We start from the raw sequence: 15,291 nt of genomic DNA on the forward strand, positions 1-15,291 counted from the left end.
ACCGTTATTTGATGACTTTATTTGATGGATGAGAAAAAACCGAGAATTTCTCGGATACCAATGCTAAATCGCAAACAAAAACAACGTGAAAGTTCTAAAGATAATGTTTGTGATTCATTAAAATTGTTTTTATTTGAATATATTTGCTATAAAATGAAATTATCACATTTTATTTTAAATTTTTTTTCGAATCAAAAGGAAGCAAAAGATGCTAAAAATTATGATTTGCCACTTAAAAATGTATCTTTAAAAGAAAATATTGTTACTGGAGATTCTATGGACATATTTTCTTTGAAGCAGTTGTGTTTTCAGTTATCTTCAAAAAAAGCTTTTGATGAACGAATGAAAGCAATTATAAATCAGCTTAAGCAGCATTATGCAGATCAATTCGAACAACTATCTTCTTTTTGGTCAAAATTGCTTTCAACTGATGCTGCAACAATTCTAGCTCCACTTGATTCTGCTCTTGATGTTTTGCGAACCAATATTGACTCTATTCAAGATTTGGAACACAAATGCATTGAAATTAGCGATAGGTCTATTGATTCTCACGAACTTACCTTATCTCAACTGGAGTCACGATGTTTTCGTGCTTTATCATTTCCATATCCTTTGATTTGCCTTCGTTTGATGGAAATGTTGCAACGTCCAAATGACTTGACTTCATCATCTAATTTTTTAAATGAAAGTACTTTATCGCAAAGGACAAGCTTGTCAACAACTCAGCTACATTTTTTATTGGGCCAGCACTCATTTCCTCAGCCAGGACTTCCACGTCAATCAGCACTGACTTTGATAAATTCAATTACAACTCTTTTATCTGAAAATCAAAAATGTGATGCCTTTTCATTCGAAAAATTACCATTTGGTTCAAAAGATGATTTTCTTTCTTGGATAGAATCTTTGCGTCGAACACTTACTCCAAACACCATGTTTTCATTGCCTGCTGAGCGTAATCTTATTTCAAGCGTTTCATTTCCAATGTCTCCCTTGCTTGTTCCGCCAACTTCTTCCTCGAGTGCATCAACAGCGTTTTGCAATGCTTCGTCATTTTCACCTGAAGCATTTGTAACCCCTCAAAAGAAATTTAGTTCGGAATCCTCTTTCTCATCTATTGATAGCTCTTCTTCTGGAAAGGAAGAGAAACTTCCAAAATCTTTTTCTTTAGTCTTTGGTGAATGGGAAGAAAATATCGACAGAGCTCTTTCAGCACTTATGGGCAAAGTGGTTGATTTGCATGAACAGCTGAAGAAAAGTCCAGAAACATCCAAAAGAAAGTTACGAAACAGAAAGAAAGGGCACCAAGATGAAAAGAGCGAAGAATTGACAGAGTCAAATGATTCGTGTGCTTCTTCAAGTTGTGAATGTTCGGATGATTCAGACGAGTCTTTCACATCATCTTCACTTCGAATACCAAAAAGCAAATCATTTTCATCAACATCTTCTTCTTCTTCCTCTTCCTCTTCCTCTTCTACTGCCAACTCTTCTTCATTTCATTTCAAAAGTTCTGCCCAACAGATTTCATCTGATCAGTTTGCAGCACTCCTCAATCGTGTTGTTGAAGGCGTTGATCTTTTGGGGAAACGCGTCGAAAGTGCCAGTAAAAAGCTGTCTTCTCAGAAAGACAAGCAAAAAAGGAGAATTTCTCATCTTCAAAGGCAGATTGAACAAGAAAGAAGAAAAAGGAGTGAGGTTAATAAACAGAAGTTAGCTGGTTATGAGGCTTCTGTGCAGAATGAGAGGGAAGATTGGGTAAAGGAAAGAAAGCAGTTGCTTTTGGCAATCAACCAGTTGAGCCAACAATTGAATGATTCCAGCAAAGGAAAACATATTCAGGAAATGAAAGAATCAACAGAAGAAACAGCAGGTGTTGGCAGACAATTCGAACAAAAAGGCACTTTTGAACAGAATTCAACTTCAAATTCAGCTTCTCCACAAAATGTGAAAGTGAATGATCGAATATGCAATGTACCAAAACCAGAAAAGCAGAACAAAACAAAACAGATCACAAACAAAGATTCGCCTCTTCATTCTTCATTGTCATCAACAGCACCAACATTATCATCATCAACATCTTCTTCTTCTTCTCTGTCGTCTCATTTATCTCAAACTCAACCTTCTATCAAACCTTCGCATTTCACTCATTTCCATTCCTCAGCTTCACCCAGCACATCACGCTCCATTTCAAACAGACGATCAACTTCATCCACACGCCATCTCTCTCAATCACCCCTTCCACGTCATTCTTCTCATTCACATCGCTTCTCTTCCTGTTCTTCCAATCTTTCGCATCACAGCTCAGAACCTGGCTGTTCTTCTGCTTTTGCCTCTGCCTCTCCTTCAGCCTCAAAATCAGCATCACCCACGTCACGTTACTCATCTGTCTCTTCTGCTGCCTCTCAATCTGATTATTCAAAGAGCAAAAACTCTTCTCGCAATCTCCTTCATCAGCATCGCAAACATCGTCATCATCATCACCTTCATCATCATTCCAGTCATAATCACCCTCATAGCAAATCATCACACAGATCTTCCTCTCATCATTCTTCCCATCTCAAAGACACACACAGAGATTCCTCTCTTCGCAAGCATGACTCTCATGACACTTCTCTTTCATCAGCACAGTTTGCATCATTTGCACCTTCTGAGTCACTCACTCCCCCAAACCACGTCAAACGTGTCCCGTCGCTCTTATCATCGGCTGCTGTGCAATCAGATGCGCAATCAACTGACAATACAAAACTAAGCAGGAATAGCAATGTATCATCAACAGATGAATGCAAAAGAAGCAGAGAAAGCAGAAGAAGCAAAGGAAGCAGCAAATATTCAGTTGTCAATTCACTTTCACAGACATCCACTCCGGTTGAGTCGAATGAACTGTCTTCTGCTGGTCAATTGAACTCGTCTTTTGTGAATGCATCACCAATGGTTAACACAATGTGCATGCCTTCCAGTTCTATTTCGCCATTTGCAGCATACAATCCTGCAAGTAATAATAAGAACTTATCATTTTTGGCTTCTTATCCTCCTCCTCGTTCTTCTTCTTCTTCTTCTTCTTCTTCTTCTTCATTTATTTCAAGTCCTCCAAAGACAATCACAGATATTCTGAGAGAGAAAGAGATGGAGGAAAAGAACAAAAGAGAAGAAGAAGAACTCAACAGACGACTTCAGAAGACGATAAAAGGAGCAACTTCAGAAGGAGAACAAGAAATAAGCGAAGACTCTTCTATCGATTTTGAGATGGGAAACGAAGATTCGATTCAGTCATTGAGTGAAAGATCAGATAAACAAGAAGAACATTCAAAGAGGAAGGATAAAATGGATCAATCGAATCAATCAAATCCTTCTTCTTTGAATGTTTTTGGAGATTCTCAGCAGAAGAAGACAGAACAGAATGAAAGGAAGGAAGCAGCTTCGACGAGATATCAAACTCTTCTTCAGGAAGAGGAGAGGAAGAGGAGAAGTGAAGGAAGATCAAAGGAAAGATCAGCTGAACGGCAGGCGAAGAAGCCATTTTCTGAGCCGCTGAATATGAGACTTCAGAGAGAAAACGCAGAAAAAGGGAAAATTTACCCAAAAACTGCTCTTATCACACGAAGCAGAGGGCCATTTTGGAGAGGAAGGAACAAAGAGAAAGAGGCGATGTCTCCGAATGAGAGGAAAACGGTAGGAAAAGAATTTGGTTCAATTGGTATGAGAGCAGAAAAAGACAATAGAACAGCAGGAAGAATGCATAGCAGCGGAAATAAAGTGAATTCTTCTGCAATGAAAGACAGCTCATTAAACAGCAGAGAACAAAGAAGAAACGCTCAAAATGACAGAAATGATTCGCAAAGCTTGCGAATCCCTTCGATTGCGTCGTCCATTGCAGAAAAGCCTATTTTCTCGCCAATTGTGCTCCCGTGGGAACAGAAAGGCAGCTCAAGCGACAAAAGTGAAAGATTTGTGAAGTCAGAAGATGATAACTTAGATGCAAAAAGTGAAGATCAAACAAATCAGCATAATTCCTCTTCTGCTTCTGCTTCTTCATTTTCTACTTCAAAACAAGCTGGAACAGCAGGAGGTGTTTCAATCTTATCGCATTCATTTGACAATTCAGACAATTCAGAGCAGAAAGAGCATCCACTTCAACTCAATTCGCTTTGCTCTTCGTCTGATCCAAGCAGATTTGCAAGTTCTTCTTCCTCTCCTCATCCTTCTTCTTCTTCTTCTGCTTCTGCTTCAAAACCAAAAGAAAACGAATTAAACACCTTATCTTCTCTCTCTACTCATTCATTATCTTCCTCCAGTCCGCTTCAAAAGAAGCCAAGTGTCTCATTCTCTTCTGCAGCCAGTGCTCTTTCATCGCCTCTTGTAGCGCAGCTCATTCAACAAGGAATGTCTCCACATCGCATCCACACACATCAGCACAGACATCGCGTGCATCATCATCACAAGACGAAGGATAAAGAGAAAAAGGAAGAGCTGGCAAGCTCTGCTAATTCTCATTCAAAAGAAAAAGAGAAGAATGAAAAGGGCAAACAAAGTCATCATCACCATAGTAATAGTCGTCATCATCATCGTAACCACAATCACAATCGCAATTCCTCCAGCAAACATTCCAGAAAACCCAAAGAACATCATTCTCGCTCTGCTTCAAAGCACTCCTCCAAGCACCATCACTCACATTCTCGTTCTCGTTCTCATTCAACTTCACATCGTCCTCATCGCATTCACAGGAGTTCTCTTTCACATCGCAGCACATCTGCTCGTTCTGCCTCTTCCTCTGCCTGCCGCACGTCGATGTCCATATCCCCCACTCCTTCGCCTTCTGTCTCCCATTCTGTCTCCTCCCACTTCCCTGTCCATGTGCCAAGAGCTGCTTCTTCCTCTCATCATTCTTCTCTTCGTTCATCTCATCATTCATCATCTCCTTCATCTCTGATGGCTGACTCGCCATCGCCTGGCAGATCGACCCCTCCGCCACGACACAGCTATCGCAGACACCACGCTAAGCACAAACACACTTCAGCTGCTTCTGATGAGAAGTCAAAGAACAATGCATTCAACCAGAACAAGAGGAGCAAACAGAATACAACTTCCAATGAATCGAGGAATAAAACAGCTCATAATTCATATGAAGCATCATCCCCCTCACGCTCGCCTCTTTCTTCATACACCCCACGCACACGAGGCAGAGCTATGAACATCAGAGAACACAAAAACAGCACAGATGAACAGAAATTAGAGGCAACACAGCAATCTTTTAAGACACAAACAGCAGATTCTAACCTGTCATCCACAAGACAGGTGCATTTTAAACTGCCCGATGATGATACAAAGTCACAGAAAAATGGAATGGAAGGGAAATATAGAAGGAATAGAAGCGTTCAATCAAGATCTTCTTCACGGTCTGCCTCTGAATCTTCTTCATTTCGAGACGAAGATCCGTTTTCTCCTTCGGTGAAATGAAGGTTTTTCTTTTATTTTTTATGAATTTTAGTTTGAAAGGTTTTTGTGAATTGAGAATTTGTGAATGAAATAGTTTTATTAGCTTTTTTGAGACTTTAGTTTGAATTCTTATGAAAAAATATATCTGAAAGCATCTTTTTGTGTCTTTCTTCTTCACAAAATGTTTTTTCTTTTCTTTTTCTTTTACAAAAAACACTGAAATGAATCCAAAACAAAAAGACAAAACCAAAATGTCTACGTGTAATTATGAAATGATGCATATTATCAAAATAAATAAATCAAAATGAATACAAGCAATGACAAATACTGTTTGCAACAGATTTCTCTGTCACTCAATTTTAAAGAAGGGAAACAAATGCTTTTGTTTCATTTGAAGTTTATAATTCTGTTCATAACACAATGAAATATAAGCAAATATTTCACATATCAAAAAAAAAGATAAAGTCAAAAGACAATTTAAAAAAAGAAAGAAAGAAAAAGTGAAATTTGAAAGAAATATGAATCAAATAGAAGAGCAATGAACAAACCTTCGTAAGACTTCCAAATTGTTGGCGGCAATCCGTCAACATCCTTCGGAGTGATCAAATCAGACAGAAGATTCAAAGGAGAAAGGGATGAAGTGCGAGAAGAACGAGAAGGAGATGGCGAAGGTGAAGGTGAAGGTGTTGTTAATGAAGAAGATGAAGATGAAGAAGAGAGAAGAGAAGAAGAGGAAGAGGAAGAAGTGAAAGGGCGATGTGTTGAAGAGGAAGTGGCAGACGAGCGAGGAGGTGTGGCTCGTCGTGTGGAAGAAGAAGAAGTGGAAGAGGAACGAGAATGGCGCGAGGTGGATGTGGGACGGATGGCTGCTGAGGTTGAAGAGGAAGAAGAAGAAGAAGAAGAAGAGGAAGATGGTGAGGAGGAGGAGGAGGAGGAGGAATGAGATGAATCAGAAGAAGAAGATGATGATGATGAATTGATGGCAGATTTCAGCCAGGGAAATGCCGCAAGTGGATCACTTGAAGAAGAAGAAGAAGAAGAAGGCAAAGAAGGCAGAGAAGAAGTAGAGGAAGAAGAAGAAGGAGAAGTCAACGCAGCAAGTGCATTCGGTGTGCCAGTTGTAGACACGCCACCAGCTGTGAGCTTTGCGAGTTCTTCAGCCGAGAAATCGATGGGCTTCTTTGTGACCGCGTCGAATGTGCTGGCTGAGATCGTCGTGCCCTTCGGCAGCGCTTTGATGGCGTTGTCGCCGTTCTCTGCAGACGAAGAGAGCACGCCGTGTGCAATCGTGTCTGCCTCCAGCTGCAGGAAGCGTCGATGCGCCAGCTCCAACTTCCGCTCGAGATATTCTTTCTGCTCTCGAAATGACTCCTCCATCTCATTCACAATCTCTCTGTGCGCCACTTTCAGCCGCTCGTTCTCCAGCAGCGCTTTCGACAGCTGCGCCTCGAACCCTCTCTTCATCTGCTGCATCTCCTCTCTCAGCGCATTCTCAAACGTGTCTGCCGCCACACCAGGGCTCACCATCGCATGCTGCAGATTCTCCACCATCATCAGCTTCGTCGACTCCAGCTTCAGCTTCAGCTCTGTGATTTCGCGTGCTTTAGAGTCCATCTCCCTTCTGTGTGCTGCCTTCAGAAGAGCAATCTCCCCTTTGATCCTCTCCACTTCGGTGCTTCTTTCGGGTTTCGGCTCGACCATCACAGACTTCACATCAATCACAAGCATCTTGTTCGACACCACTTTCAGCTTCTCCAACACATCCAGATATTCTTTCTCTTTCTTCTCAAACGACTCTGACAGCGCCTTGTTCTTCTGCTTCTCGTCCTCCAGCGCCTTCTCCACTTCTGTCAGCCGCTCCTCAAACAGACGCAGCGCTGATGAACCTGCTGCCAAAGAGGAAGAGGAGGAGGAGGAAGAAGAAGAAGAAGAAGAGTTTGGACTGCTCCCACGGCGTGTTGTTGACGCAGAAGATGGAAGGGCAGGCGAAGAAGGTGTGCCAGCTGTTGTGCTTGTTGATGTCGTAACTGTTGTTGTTCGCACTGAAATTAGCGCTTCTTTCGTTTTCAGCTCGTTCTTCGCCTCTTCCAGCGCCTTTTCCAGTTTTTCTTTTTCTCCGCGGAGAATATCGTTTTCTGCCCTCAGCGTGATGACCATCTTTTTGTTGAGCTCTGACTCTTCCGCTGTCTCCTTCATCTCGCTCTTCATCCGCGTAACCTCTGCTTTCTGACTGTCGACGTCTGTTTGCGCTTTTTTAGCCTCCTCTTTCGCTTCCTCTTTCGCCTTCGCTTCTTTCTCCTTCTCCGTCTTCATCGCCTCCACATCGCCTTTCGCAGCCAGCAGCTCCTTCTCTTTTGCCTCAATCACAACAAGATACTCTTCCCTTATCCTTGTCTCCTTCACCCCCCACTCTTTCTCCTTCTCTTTCAGTTCCTTCAGCGCCGCCGCTGCTTTCTCCTTCCACCCGTTCGACGCTGTCTCAATCTGAACAAGAAGCCCTTCCTTCTCCTTTTCAGCTGCTTCCATCCGCTTTTTCGCCTCATTCTTTTCGCTCTCTCGCTCTTTCTCGATGCTCTTCAGTGTGTTCTTCAGCGTGGTGATCTCAATCTCCAGCTCAGACACCATTTTCTCTTTCTCTTTGATCCTCTCCCGCTCTCTCTCCTTCTCCTTCACCCGCTCAGCCTGCCAGTCGGTGACACGCTTCTTCTCCACCTCCATCTGCTTCTCTCTGTCCTTCTCGCGCTCTTTCTCCTTCGCTCGGAATCTTCCTATCTCCTGCTCCAGTGAAGCAACCATTCTCCTCAGCGATGCCTTCTCTGCTTCCCACTCTGGCGGCAATGCTGCTCCTGCTGCTGCCACAGAAGAAGCAGAAGGTGTGGAAGAAGCAGAAGCTGCTGATGAGCTGTTGGCTGTTGAAACTCGACGAGATGATGTGGAAGAGGATCTGGTTGCTGGTGACGGCTGTGAAGTGATTAAATTTGAAGAAGTCGAAGATGAACCAGATGATGGAGGAGTTGGTGAAGATGGCTGCAAAAGAGAAAGAGACGAAGATGAAGAAGATCTCTTAGAAAGCCCTATGTTTCCGCTCGATGCTCCCTTTTGCATCCATCCTCTTTCTGTTTGAGTTTCATTATCAACCATCATCACTTCAATCTTCGATTTATCTCTGTCGTCAATCTGTGAATCCTCTTCCTTGTGTAAGTTGCGTGATTTTAAATTGTCGCGTAAAGATTTTAATTCTTCATCTTTTTGCAAAAGCACTGTTCGAAGTTCCGTTAGCTCTTTTTCGCTTGTTCGCAGTTTGTCCTTCAATGATAAATTCTCTGCTTTCAGCATAGAAATCTCTTTCTCGAGTCTTTCAAGTGACAATGATCCATTATTCGAATCTGTTGAATCTCTTCTTATAGAAGTTCCAATTGTAGCGCTCAATAAACTTTTTGAAGCACTCTGAGTTGAGGGAGCTTTAAGTTCATGATCGCTTGGACGAAAAATGGATGAAACAGAAGGCGCAGAAACAAATGAAGGGGGTGCAAATGCAGTGGTGGATGTTTTCTGCTTCACTAATTGTATTGAGCCAGTTGACCCAGATTGACGGAGTGGTGGAGCTGAAAAAGTGTGTTGCTGTCGCATAACTTGCGAAGATGATTTCCCTGAAAACATTTTTGGTTGATAAGCAGGCGTTTGACGAACTTGTTGTGCCATAAATAAAGATGGTTTTTTTTGGATATTTTCTAAATTCAACTTTATTCTTTTAAACCAAAATAAAACATGAAAAGAAGACGATATTTGATTGAGTTACAAAAAATAATAATACATAATATAATGTAATGCAATAAATAACCTGAAAAATACAAATGTCTCAACGTTGAAGAAATAAGTTTAGAAAATAAAAACCAAATGATCAGGATTATGGGCATTCGAAAGTTTAATGTTCATTAAAAAATTTGACTGAAACCACATATCTGCCCATCCCAATGATGCGTATGAACAAGTAACATTAGAAAGAAAGAAGCTTTCTTTGTTTTGATTGCGGTTAGCGAGTTTCTTTGAAAAAAGAAAAATATTTTTGCAATATCGATGAATTTGTTTTTCAAAGACTTTTTCTTGAATAGATCATTTGAAATCTTTGGAATTGAGATCAAACGGATTTGCAAATGCAAGACCCACTGCAAAAGGAGAGGACATAAAAGTTGGCTCTCGTTTATTTCGTGCAGGTGTTGTCAGAAGTGCAGATGTTGTGTTTTGTGATGTGATGGAAGATGTATGTGATGGAATTCTTGAGGAAGAAGATGAAATGGCATAAGTGCTTTGAGAAATCAGCGGAATAGAAGGTTGTGTAATCGATGGAAGCTGCGAGATTTTTTGTTCTTTGGATATTTTCATAGAAGAAATTGATTCGAAGATTGATTCAGGTGTTGCAGAAGAAGGAAATGGCGAAGAACTTTGTGAAGAAGATGAAGAAGATTGTGCATAAGAGGATGATGAAGATGATGATGATGTGTATAATGATTTGTCTTGCAGATTTGATGGATCAAGATACACAAAAGGATGTATCATAATGGGCTTAAAATCGTCATGAGATTTTGGAATTTTCTCCTCAATCTCTTTTTCAACATCAATCTTTTCTTGAGCACGAACTCGGGACTGCGTTGAAGGAGGGATAGAAGGAAATGATTCTCTTCTTTGTATTCCTCCACCTGTTACTCCATGAATATAATTTCTTTCAACCTCACTTCGAAATGGGCCTCCGAAATAATCGTCAAATACAACAAAATTATTTGCCTATGGAACATATGAAACAAGTCCGAAGTGCTTTCTAAGAAATGCAATTAATTTAGGTGATGGACGATCATATCCCATCCTGTGAGGTTGAATTCCATCAACCTGAAAAGAAAAAAAACATATTTAGCAAGCAAATGAAAAAATAATCATAACCTCAATGCATTTTTCAAATAAAGAATGGTCTATTCCTAAACGTTGGCACCACTCGTGAACATAAAAGTCAAGACAGCAATAAGGATTGATTTCGGCAAATGTTCCCGCTCTGTTTCTAATAAATAAATGCTTTTTTCCCATTTTTAAAATCTCCATGGTTTTTGATTCTGATACATATACAAAAAGCTAATTATCATAAGTTGTCATTTTGTTCATTGTCGTGATAATTTGAGGAAGATTCTGTGCTTTTGCTGAACCAGCCCCCATTGTATCAATAATCTTCTCCATGCTATTTTTTGTTAAGGCAAGAGATATTTTAATTCGTCTCGTGTCCAAATGGAAATTTGTTGATCCTTAAAGATTGGATGAAGTGGAAAAGGAAATTCCATTTTTTTATTCAATAATTAAATATGTGATTTTTGATCGAAAAATGAAGCTTTTTTGATTTCCATATATAGGGTGGTCCTTTATATTTTGCACAAAGAATAAAAAATGGGTAAATAAAAAATGAATTATCAAAAATTTTTTGATATAACAGAGTTCTGCACTCTGATTGGAATGAATTCCGAAGAAATATATGAAAAACTGCAAATTGCGTATGGTTTAAAACTTCCGGATATAAGAACTATTCGTTCATGGAACATTCGAATTCAAAGGCGAGAAGAAATTGACAGGAGACATTATAATCGCGGAAAACCAACTAATGAAGTGTTGATAAAGAAGATACAACAAGCAGTGGAAGAAAATCCTCATATTAGCTCCCGAGCTTTGGCAGAACAATTTAGTGTTGCTAAAACAACTGTTTTACGGATTCTTCATGAAAAATTACATCTCCATTCTTACAAAATTAGGTGGGTGCCGTACTCACTGAATGATGATCAGAAAAAAATCCGCGTTCAAACTGGCTTACAATTACAGGAGATATTGAGAGATTTACGAAAAAGAAATTTTGAAGGGCTGATTACAGGTGATGAATCTTTTTTCTTCAGAAGGTATAATTTCGAATGCGAATGGAGAAAAGAAAAATCTGAAGTGTCAACTGCAGCAAATTACACTTATTCTGATAAGAAATTCATGTACACAATTTTCATTTCAGTCCATGGGCTGTTTTTTCTTAATATTCTACCAGAAAAAACAAAAATGAATGCAGAATATTTCGTGAATTCGATATTAAAGCCCATTAGCCAGATTCAAATAGACCTTTCTTCCGTTTCTCCTATGGATTTTTTTATTCATTTCGATAATGCTCGTCCGCACACAGCAGCAATTTCAAAGATCTTTGCGGAGGAGCATCATTTAAATATTCTTCCGCATCCTCCTTATTCTCCTGATGTTGCGCCATGCGATTTTTTCCTCTTCGGCTACATTAAGCAAGCTCTGAAAGGGAAAAAAATTTCTTATTCTAAAGAATTAGAAATAGAAATAAGAAATATTCTTCATACAATATCTTCAGACATGATTATTCGTGCCTTTGAAAGTTGGATTAAGCGATTGGAGTTTATTACAACTCATAACGGTGAATATTTTTATGATTGAATTTTTATTCTCATTAAATTATGAAACCATATCAAAATTTTTTAACAAAATATAAAGGACCACCCTATATATAGCTGATCCTTTTTGAAGTCATACTTTCGTTCGAGTTTTGATCAAAATTATAATCTCAATGGAATATCGAAAAAAATGAGTTGAAATAGTGAACACTTATTATTTATGATATTGCAATTGCAAAAACAAATTTTGACACAAATCCCATTGAGAAAAATTTTTCGATCAAGACTTGAACGAAAGTCTGATTTCAAAAAGGATCGGCCATATATAAGCATGGGAATGTTTGACTTTCTAAGGTATGACAAAGAAAAGGTTCTGAACAAAACAAAGTTTTTTCATGAAAGAAAAAATTTCGCACCATAAAAAACATTTTTGCTTTTAAATTGCTCAAATATCGTTTTTATAAGTGCTTTAATTATGAATGAATATGAGAAGCAAAAAATAAAGATTCTTTAAAAAAAGGTTAAATAATTACATTTATTTTGGACCTGTGCGGCATGACAAGCAATTTTTTCACTCAATCGGTTTCTAAACAAAAAAATATATTAAAAAAAAAAAAAGAAAAGAAACAATTATTCGTCACTTATATTTCACATTTCGTTGTTCTTTCAGGTCAGAACGACAAAAAATACACAAATTTTCATTCATTCATCAAATGAAATAATTTGTTGCTCAAATTATATTTTTTGAATTTCATTTTATTTAACCTTTTTATAGAAAATATTTTTTTTGAGAGACACATTCGAAAAAAGAATGTATTTGAACAAAGACAAATCACTTTTGGTGAATTTGTTTCGTTGCATTTTCATTTAATAACTGGAATAAATATCAATACTCTTTCAAAATCTGCCCATATAATTATTTTTCTTTTTTAACTTAGATTGGGTGAAAAAGATCGATCTCAAGTTTTTTCTTTTCCTTTTTTGCAATTAATCACGAGTTTGTGGACTTTGCAAAAACATGGGACCTAAATCGAGTACGCAAATTAAAAAGGAGGAAATAACTGCACTTCAAGAGAAAACTCACTTTGATGAAATGGAATTGAAGCAAATATGGAAGCATTTTGCCAGAATATCCAGTTCCAAGACTGTAGATGGAGTGATTGACAAAGAAGAATTTAAAGAAGCATTGGGACTTACAGGCAGCGATGCGATCGCGGATCGAATTTTTAGTGTCTTCGATGAAAATGGAGATGGGTCTGCTTATTGATAATAAATCTGAAAGTTTCAACTTGCTATCATTTTTTATGATTCCATCAATAATTTAGTTTTATTAATGCGCAAGAATTTGTTTGTGGACTTTCATTTTTTAGCAAGAAAGCGACTTTTGATGAAAAGCTGCACTGTATGAATTAATTGACATATTTTTGATTTTTTTAAAAGGCTTCTTCATTTAAAAAGTTGCTTTTAACATTTATGATATCGATAAAAACGGGCATATAGACAAATCCGAATTACTACACATTTTGAAAGCGTCTCTTTTTGAAAATACCTTATCATTAACGGAGGAGCAAATGAAGCAGGCGGTTGATGCTACTTTCGCGGAAGCAGATCTTGATGGAGATGGCCTGATATCATTTGAAGAATTTCGTGAAATGGTTCTTAAGCATCCTCAGATGATCGATTCAATGACTATTTCGACTGATTTTGCATCTTCTTCTTAGATATTAACACTTCAGAAGCATTGACTTGAGCTCAAATGGCAGTGTTTTATTTGTTTCGAAATGTTCTGCTATTTTTATTTCCACATTTCTCTCAATTTCTCGTTATGTTTTCGTACTCCAACTTGAATTAACTTTCAAACTTAACAGTTTATTTGCACACTTCACCAATTGATTTTATCGAATGACTGAATGATCTCTTCTTCTTTTATTTCGTATTTTGGAGCTTATGAAAATCCAATTTGTTTTAACTTGAAAATTGCAAAGCCTACGTTTTTTCCCACGTCGATTTTTCTTTCTGTTCTCATCCACTGCCCGTCGCACATTTGTTATCGTTTTTAGTTAAATGAAGCACACAGCTGATGTTTGTTTTTATTTTTATTTATCTTATTCTCAAAAAAGAATAAAATATTACACCAAAAAAATTATGAATGAAAATTTATTTAATGCCCATAATTTGAAAATGTCTGATGTTGATGACTTTATTCGCTCACTAGAAAGCGGAAATATTTCTTCTCAACCTGTAAAACAAAGGCAACCATATGACTTCTCTTCTTTTTTAAGTAAGACTTCTGTATCATCTTCAAAACAGCCAGCTACCCAGAAAACTAGTTCTTTTATATCTTCTTCAACAAAATCAGCACCTTCAAGTGATGTTGATTCATTTCTCGCTTCACTAGAAAATACTGAAATCCAGTCATCTTGCAAACCTTCGCATACTTCTTTGGCATCAGTTTCTTTTCCAAATATATATTCATCGAAATCATCTCAAAGTGACTCGACACATTTATCATCAGGAAAAACTGTTGATACAACATCATCATCCCATTCAATTTCTTCAGCAACTTCTTGCAATGATGCTGTATTTCTAAAACCAGGAGAAACGCAATATTGCACAGATGTTATTCTCGGTTCGGCAAACGCTCCACGGGGGATAAATAGACTTACAACAACGCCTGCAGCTTGTGATAAATTAAGGTGCACATCATGTGACTTTCGTGTTGTTGGAATTCCGGACAGGGCTTGGAAAAAAACTACCGAATACATTGATTTTCGCAATGCCAACACAAAAATTGAGGTTTTAAATAGTTTAACGATTTCTCGCCCAGGTCTGCTTGTTTACAATTATGAGCATTTCGGTTTAACGTTGAATCAACGATATTTGAATTTATAAATTTGATAGGAACTGTGGCTTACTGCTGTCAATGCACTTGGAGGTCTGTAAGAAAAACTTGTTCAATTTCAGAAGGAGTGGAATCGTATCAAGATCCTTTCGGAGGTTATGGAAGCGGAGGATTAGGCGATTCTAAGCAATTAAGATGGGTTTGTGGAGGACACAAATTATCAAAGATATAAAAATTTCAATTGATTTATTGATTAGAGTTTTTTTTTTTTAACCAATTGAAAACAACATTTTTAAAGACTTTTGACTAATTAAAAAGAAAATTATAAAATCGAAAAAATCGGCCCGAGGCGGGCTCGAACCGCCGACCTTGTGGTTAACAGCCACACGCTCTGCCGACTGAGCCATCAGGCCATGTTAGAAGGGTGTGTTAATTTCACATTTAATATACAAAATCTTTTTTCTGAATAATCATCTTCAAAAAAATTTAGTTTGTTTTTTCCTTTTATTTAGTTTAGTTTGGTCATTATTTTTTTATCAATGGAAAAACTCTTTTATTTACATTGTTGGAAAAGGTGAATAAAACCTAATG

General features: G+C 38.1%; 6 protein-coding genes across 6 annotated transcripts; 3 read left to right on the forward strand and 3 right to left on the reverse strand.

Annotated features, from left to right (window-relative positions):
• Positions 1-342: 342 nt before the first annotated feature.
• Positions 343-5,581, forward strand: MONOS_13101 (uncharacterized protein; the record flags this gene model as incomplete). The annotated part of the gene is made up of 1 exon (XM_067865783.1): positions 343-5,581. The coding sequence occupies one exon, from the start codon at positions 343-345 to the stop codon at positions 5,449-5,451; it is 5,109 nt and encodes a 1,702-aa protein (XP_067735020.1). The 3' UTR covers positions 5,452-5,581.
• A 10-nt stretch (positions 5,582-5,591) lies between these two features.
• On the reverse strand, positions 5,592-9,330 carry MONOS_13100 (uncharacterized protein). The gene is made up of 3 exons (XM_067865782.1): positions 9,272-9,330; positions 5,979-9,178; positions 5,592-5,836 (listed from the first exon to the last, which is right to left on the reverse strand). The coding sequence occupies exons 2-3, from the start codon at positions 9,130-9,132 to the stop codon at positions 5,829-5,831; spliced, it is 3,162 nt and encodes a 1,053-aa protein (XP_067735021.1). The 5' UTR covers positions 9,133-9,178; positions 9,272-9,330; the 3' UTR covers positions 5,592-5,828.
• A 213-nt stretch (positions 9,331-9,543) lies between these two features.
• Positions 9,544-9,987, reverse strand: MONOS_13099 (uncharacterized protein; the record flags this gene model as incomplete). Its single annotated transcript, XM_067865779.1, has 1 exon — positions 9,544-9,987. The coding sequence occupies one exon, from the start codon at positions 9,985-9,987 to the stop codon at positions 9,544-9,546; it is 444 nt and encodes a 147-aa protein (XP_067735022.1).
• A 225-nt stretch (positions 9,988-10,212) lies between these two features.
• On the reverse strand, positions 10,213-10,506 carry MONOS_13098 (putative Alpha-tubulin N-acetyltransferase; the record flags this gene model as incomplete). Its single annotated transcript, XM_067865778.1, has 2 exons — positions 10,213-10,314; positions 10,366-10,506. 2 exons carry the CDS (start codon positions 10,504-10,506, stop codon positions 10,213-10,215), a joined length of 243 nt encoding a protein of 80 aa, XP_067735023.1.
• A 2,370-nt stretch (positions 10,507-12,876) lies between these two features.
• MONOS_16943 (putative serine/threonine-protein phosphatase 2B regulatory subunit) lies at positions 12,877-13,579 on the forward strand (the record flags this gene model as incomplete). The annotated part of the gene is made up of 3 exons (XM_067869819.1): positions 12,877-13,112; positions 13,184-13,260; positions 13,317-13,579. 3 exons carry the CDS (start codon positions 12,877-12,879, stop codon positions 13,577-13,579), a joined length of 576 nt encoding a protein of 191 aa, XP_067735024.1.
• Positions 13,580-14,030: 451 nt separating this feature from the next.
• MONOS_10202 (putative Retinal Maintenance) lies at positions 14,031-15,004 on the forward strand. The gene is made up of 2 exons (XM_067862626.1): positions 14,031-14,685; positions 14,760-15,004. The coding sequence occupies exons 1-2, from the start codon at positions 14,040-14,042 to the stop codon at positions 14,930-14,932; spliced, it is 819 nt and encodes a 272-aa protein (XP_067735025.1). The 5' UTR covers positions 14,031-14,039; the 3' UTR covers positions 14,933-15,004.
• The last annotated feature ends 287 nt before the right edge of the window (positions 15,005-15,291 follow it).

This window comes from Monocercomonoides exilis, assembly GCF_001643675.1.
Source record: "Monocercomonoides exilis strain PA203 chromosome Unknown scaffold3-2548433, whole genome shotgun sequence".
In the NCBI taxonomy this organism is placed as follows: domain Eukaryota; phylum Preaxostyla; order Oxymonadida; family Polymastigidae; genus Monocercomonoides; species Monocercomonoides exilis.

What these genes read in the sequence shown, in the direction of transcription:
- MONOS_13100 (XM_067865782.1), bottom strand. Translation starts at nt 9,132, where the DNA reads ATGGCACAACAAGTTCGTCAAACGCCTGCTTATCAACCAAAAATGTTT.
- MONOS_10202 (XM_067862626.1), top strand. Translation starts at nt 14,040, where the DNA reads ATGTCTGATGTTGATGACTTTATTCGCTCACTAGAAAGCGGAAATATT. An exon ending in TTTAACGATTTCTCGCCCAG is followed by an intron (nt 14,686 to 14,759) that starts GTCTGCTTGTTT and finishes TAAATTTGATAG; the next exon opens with GAACTGTGGCTTACTGCTGT.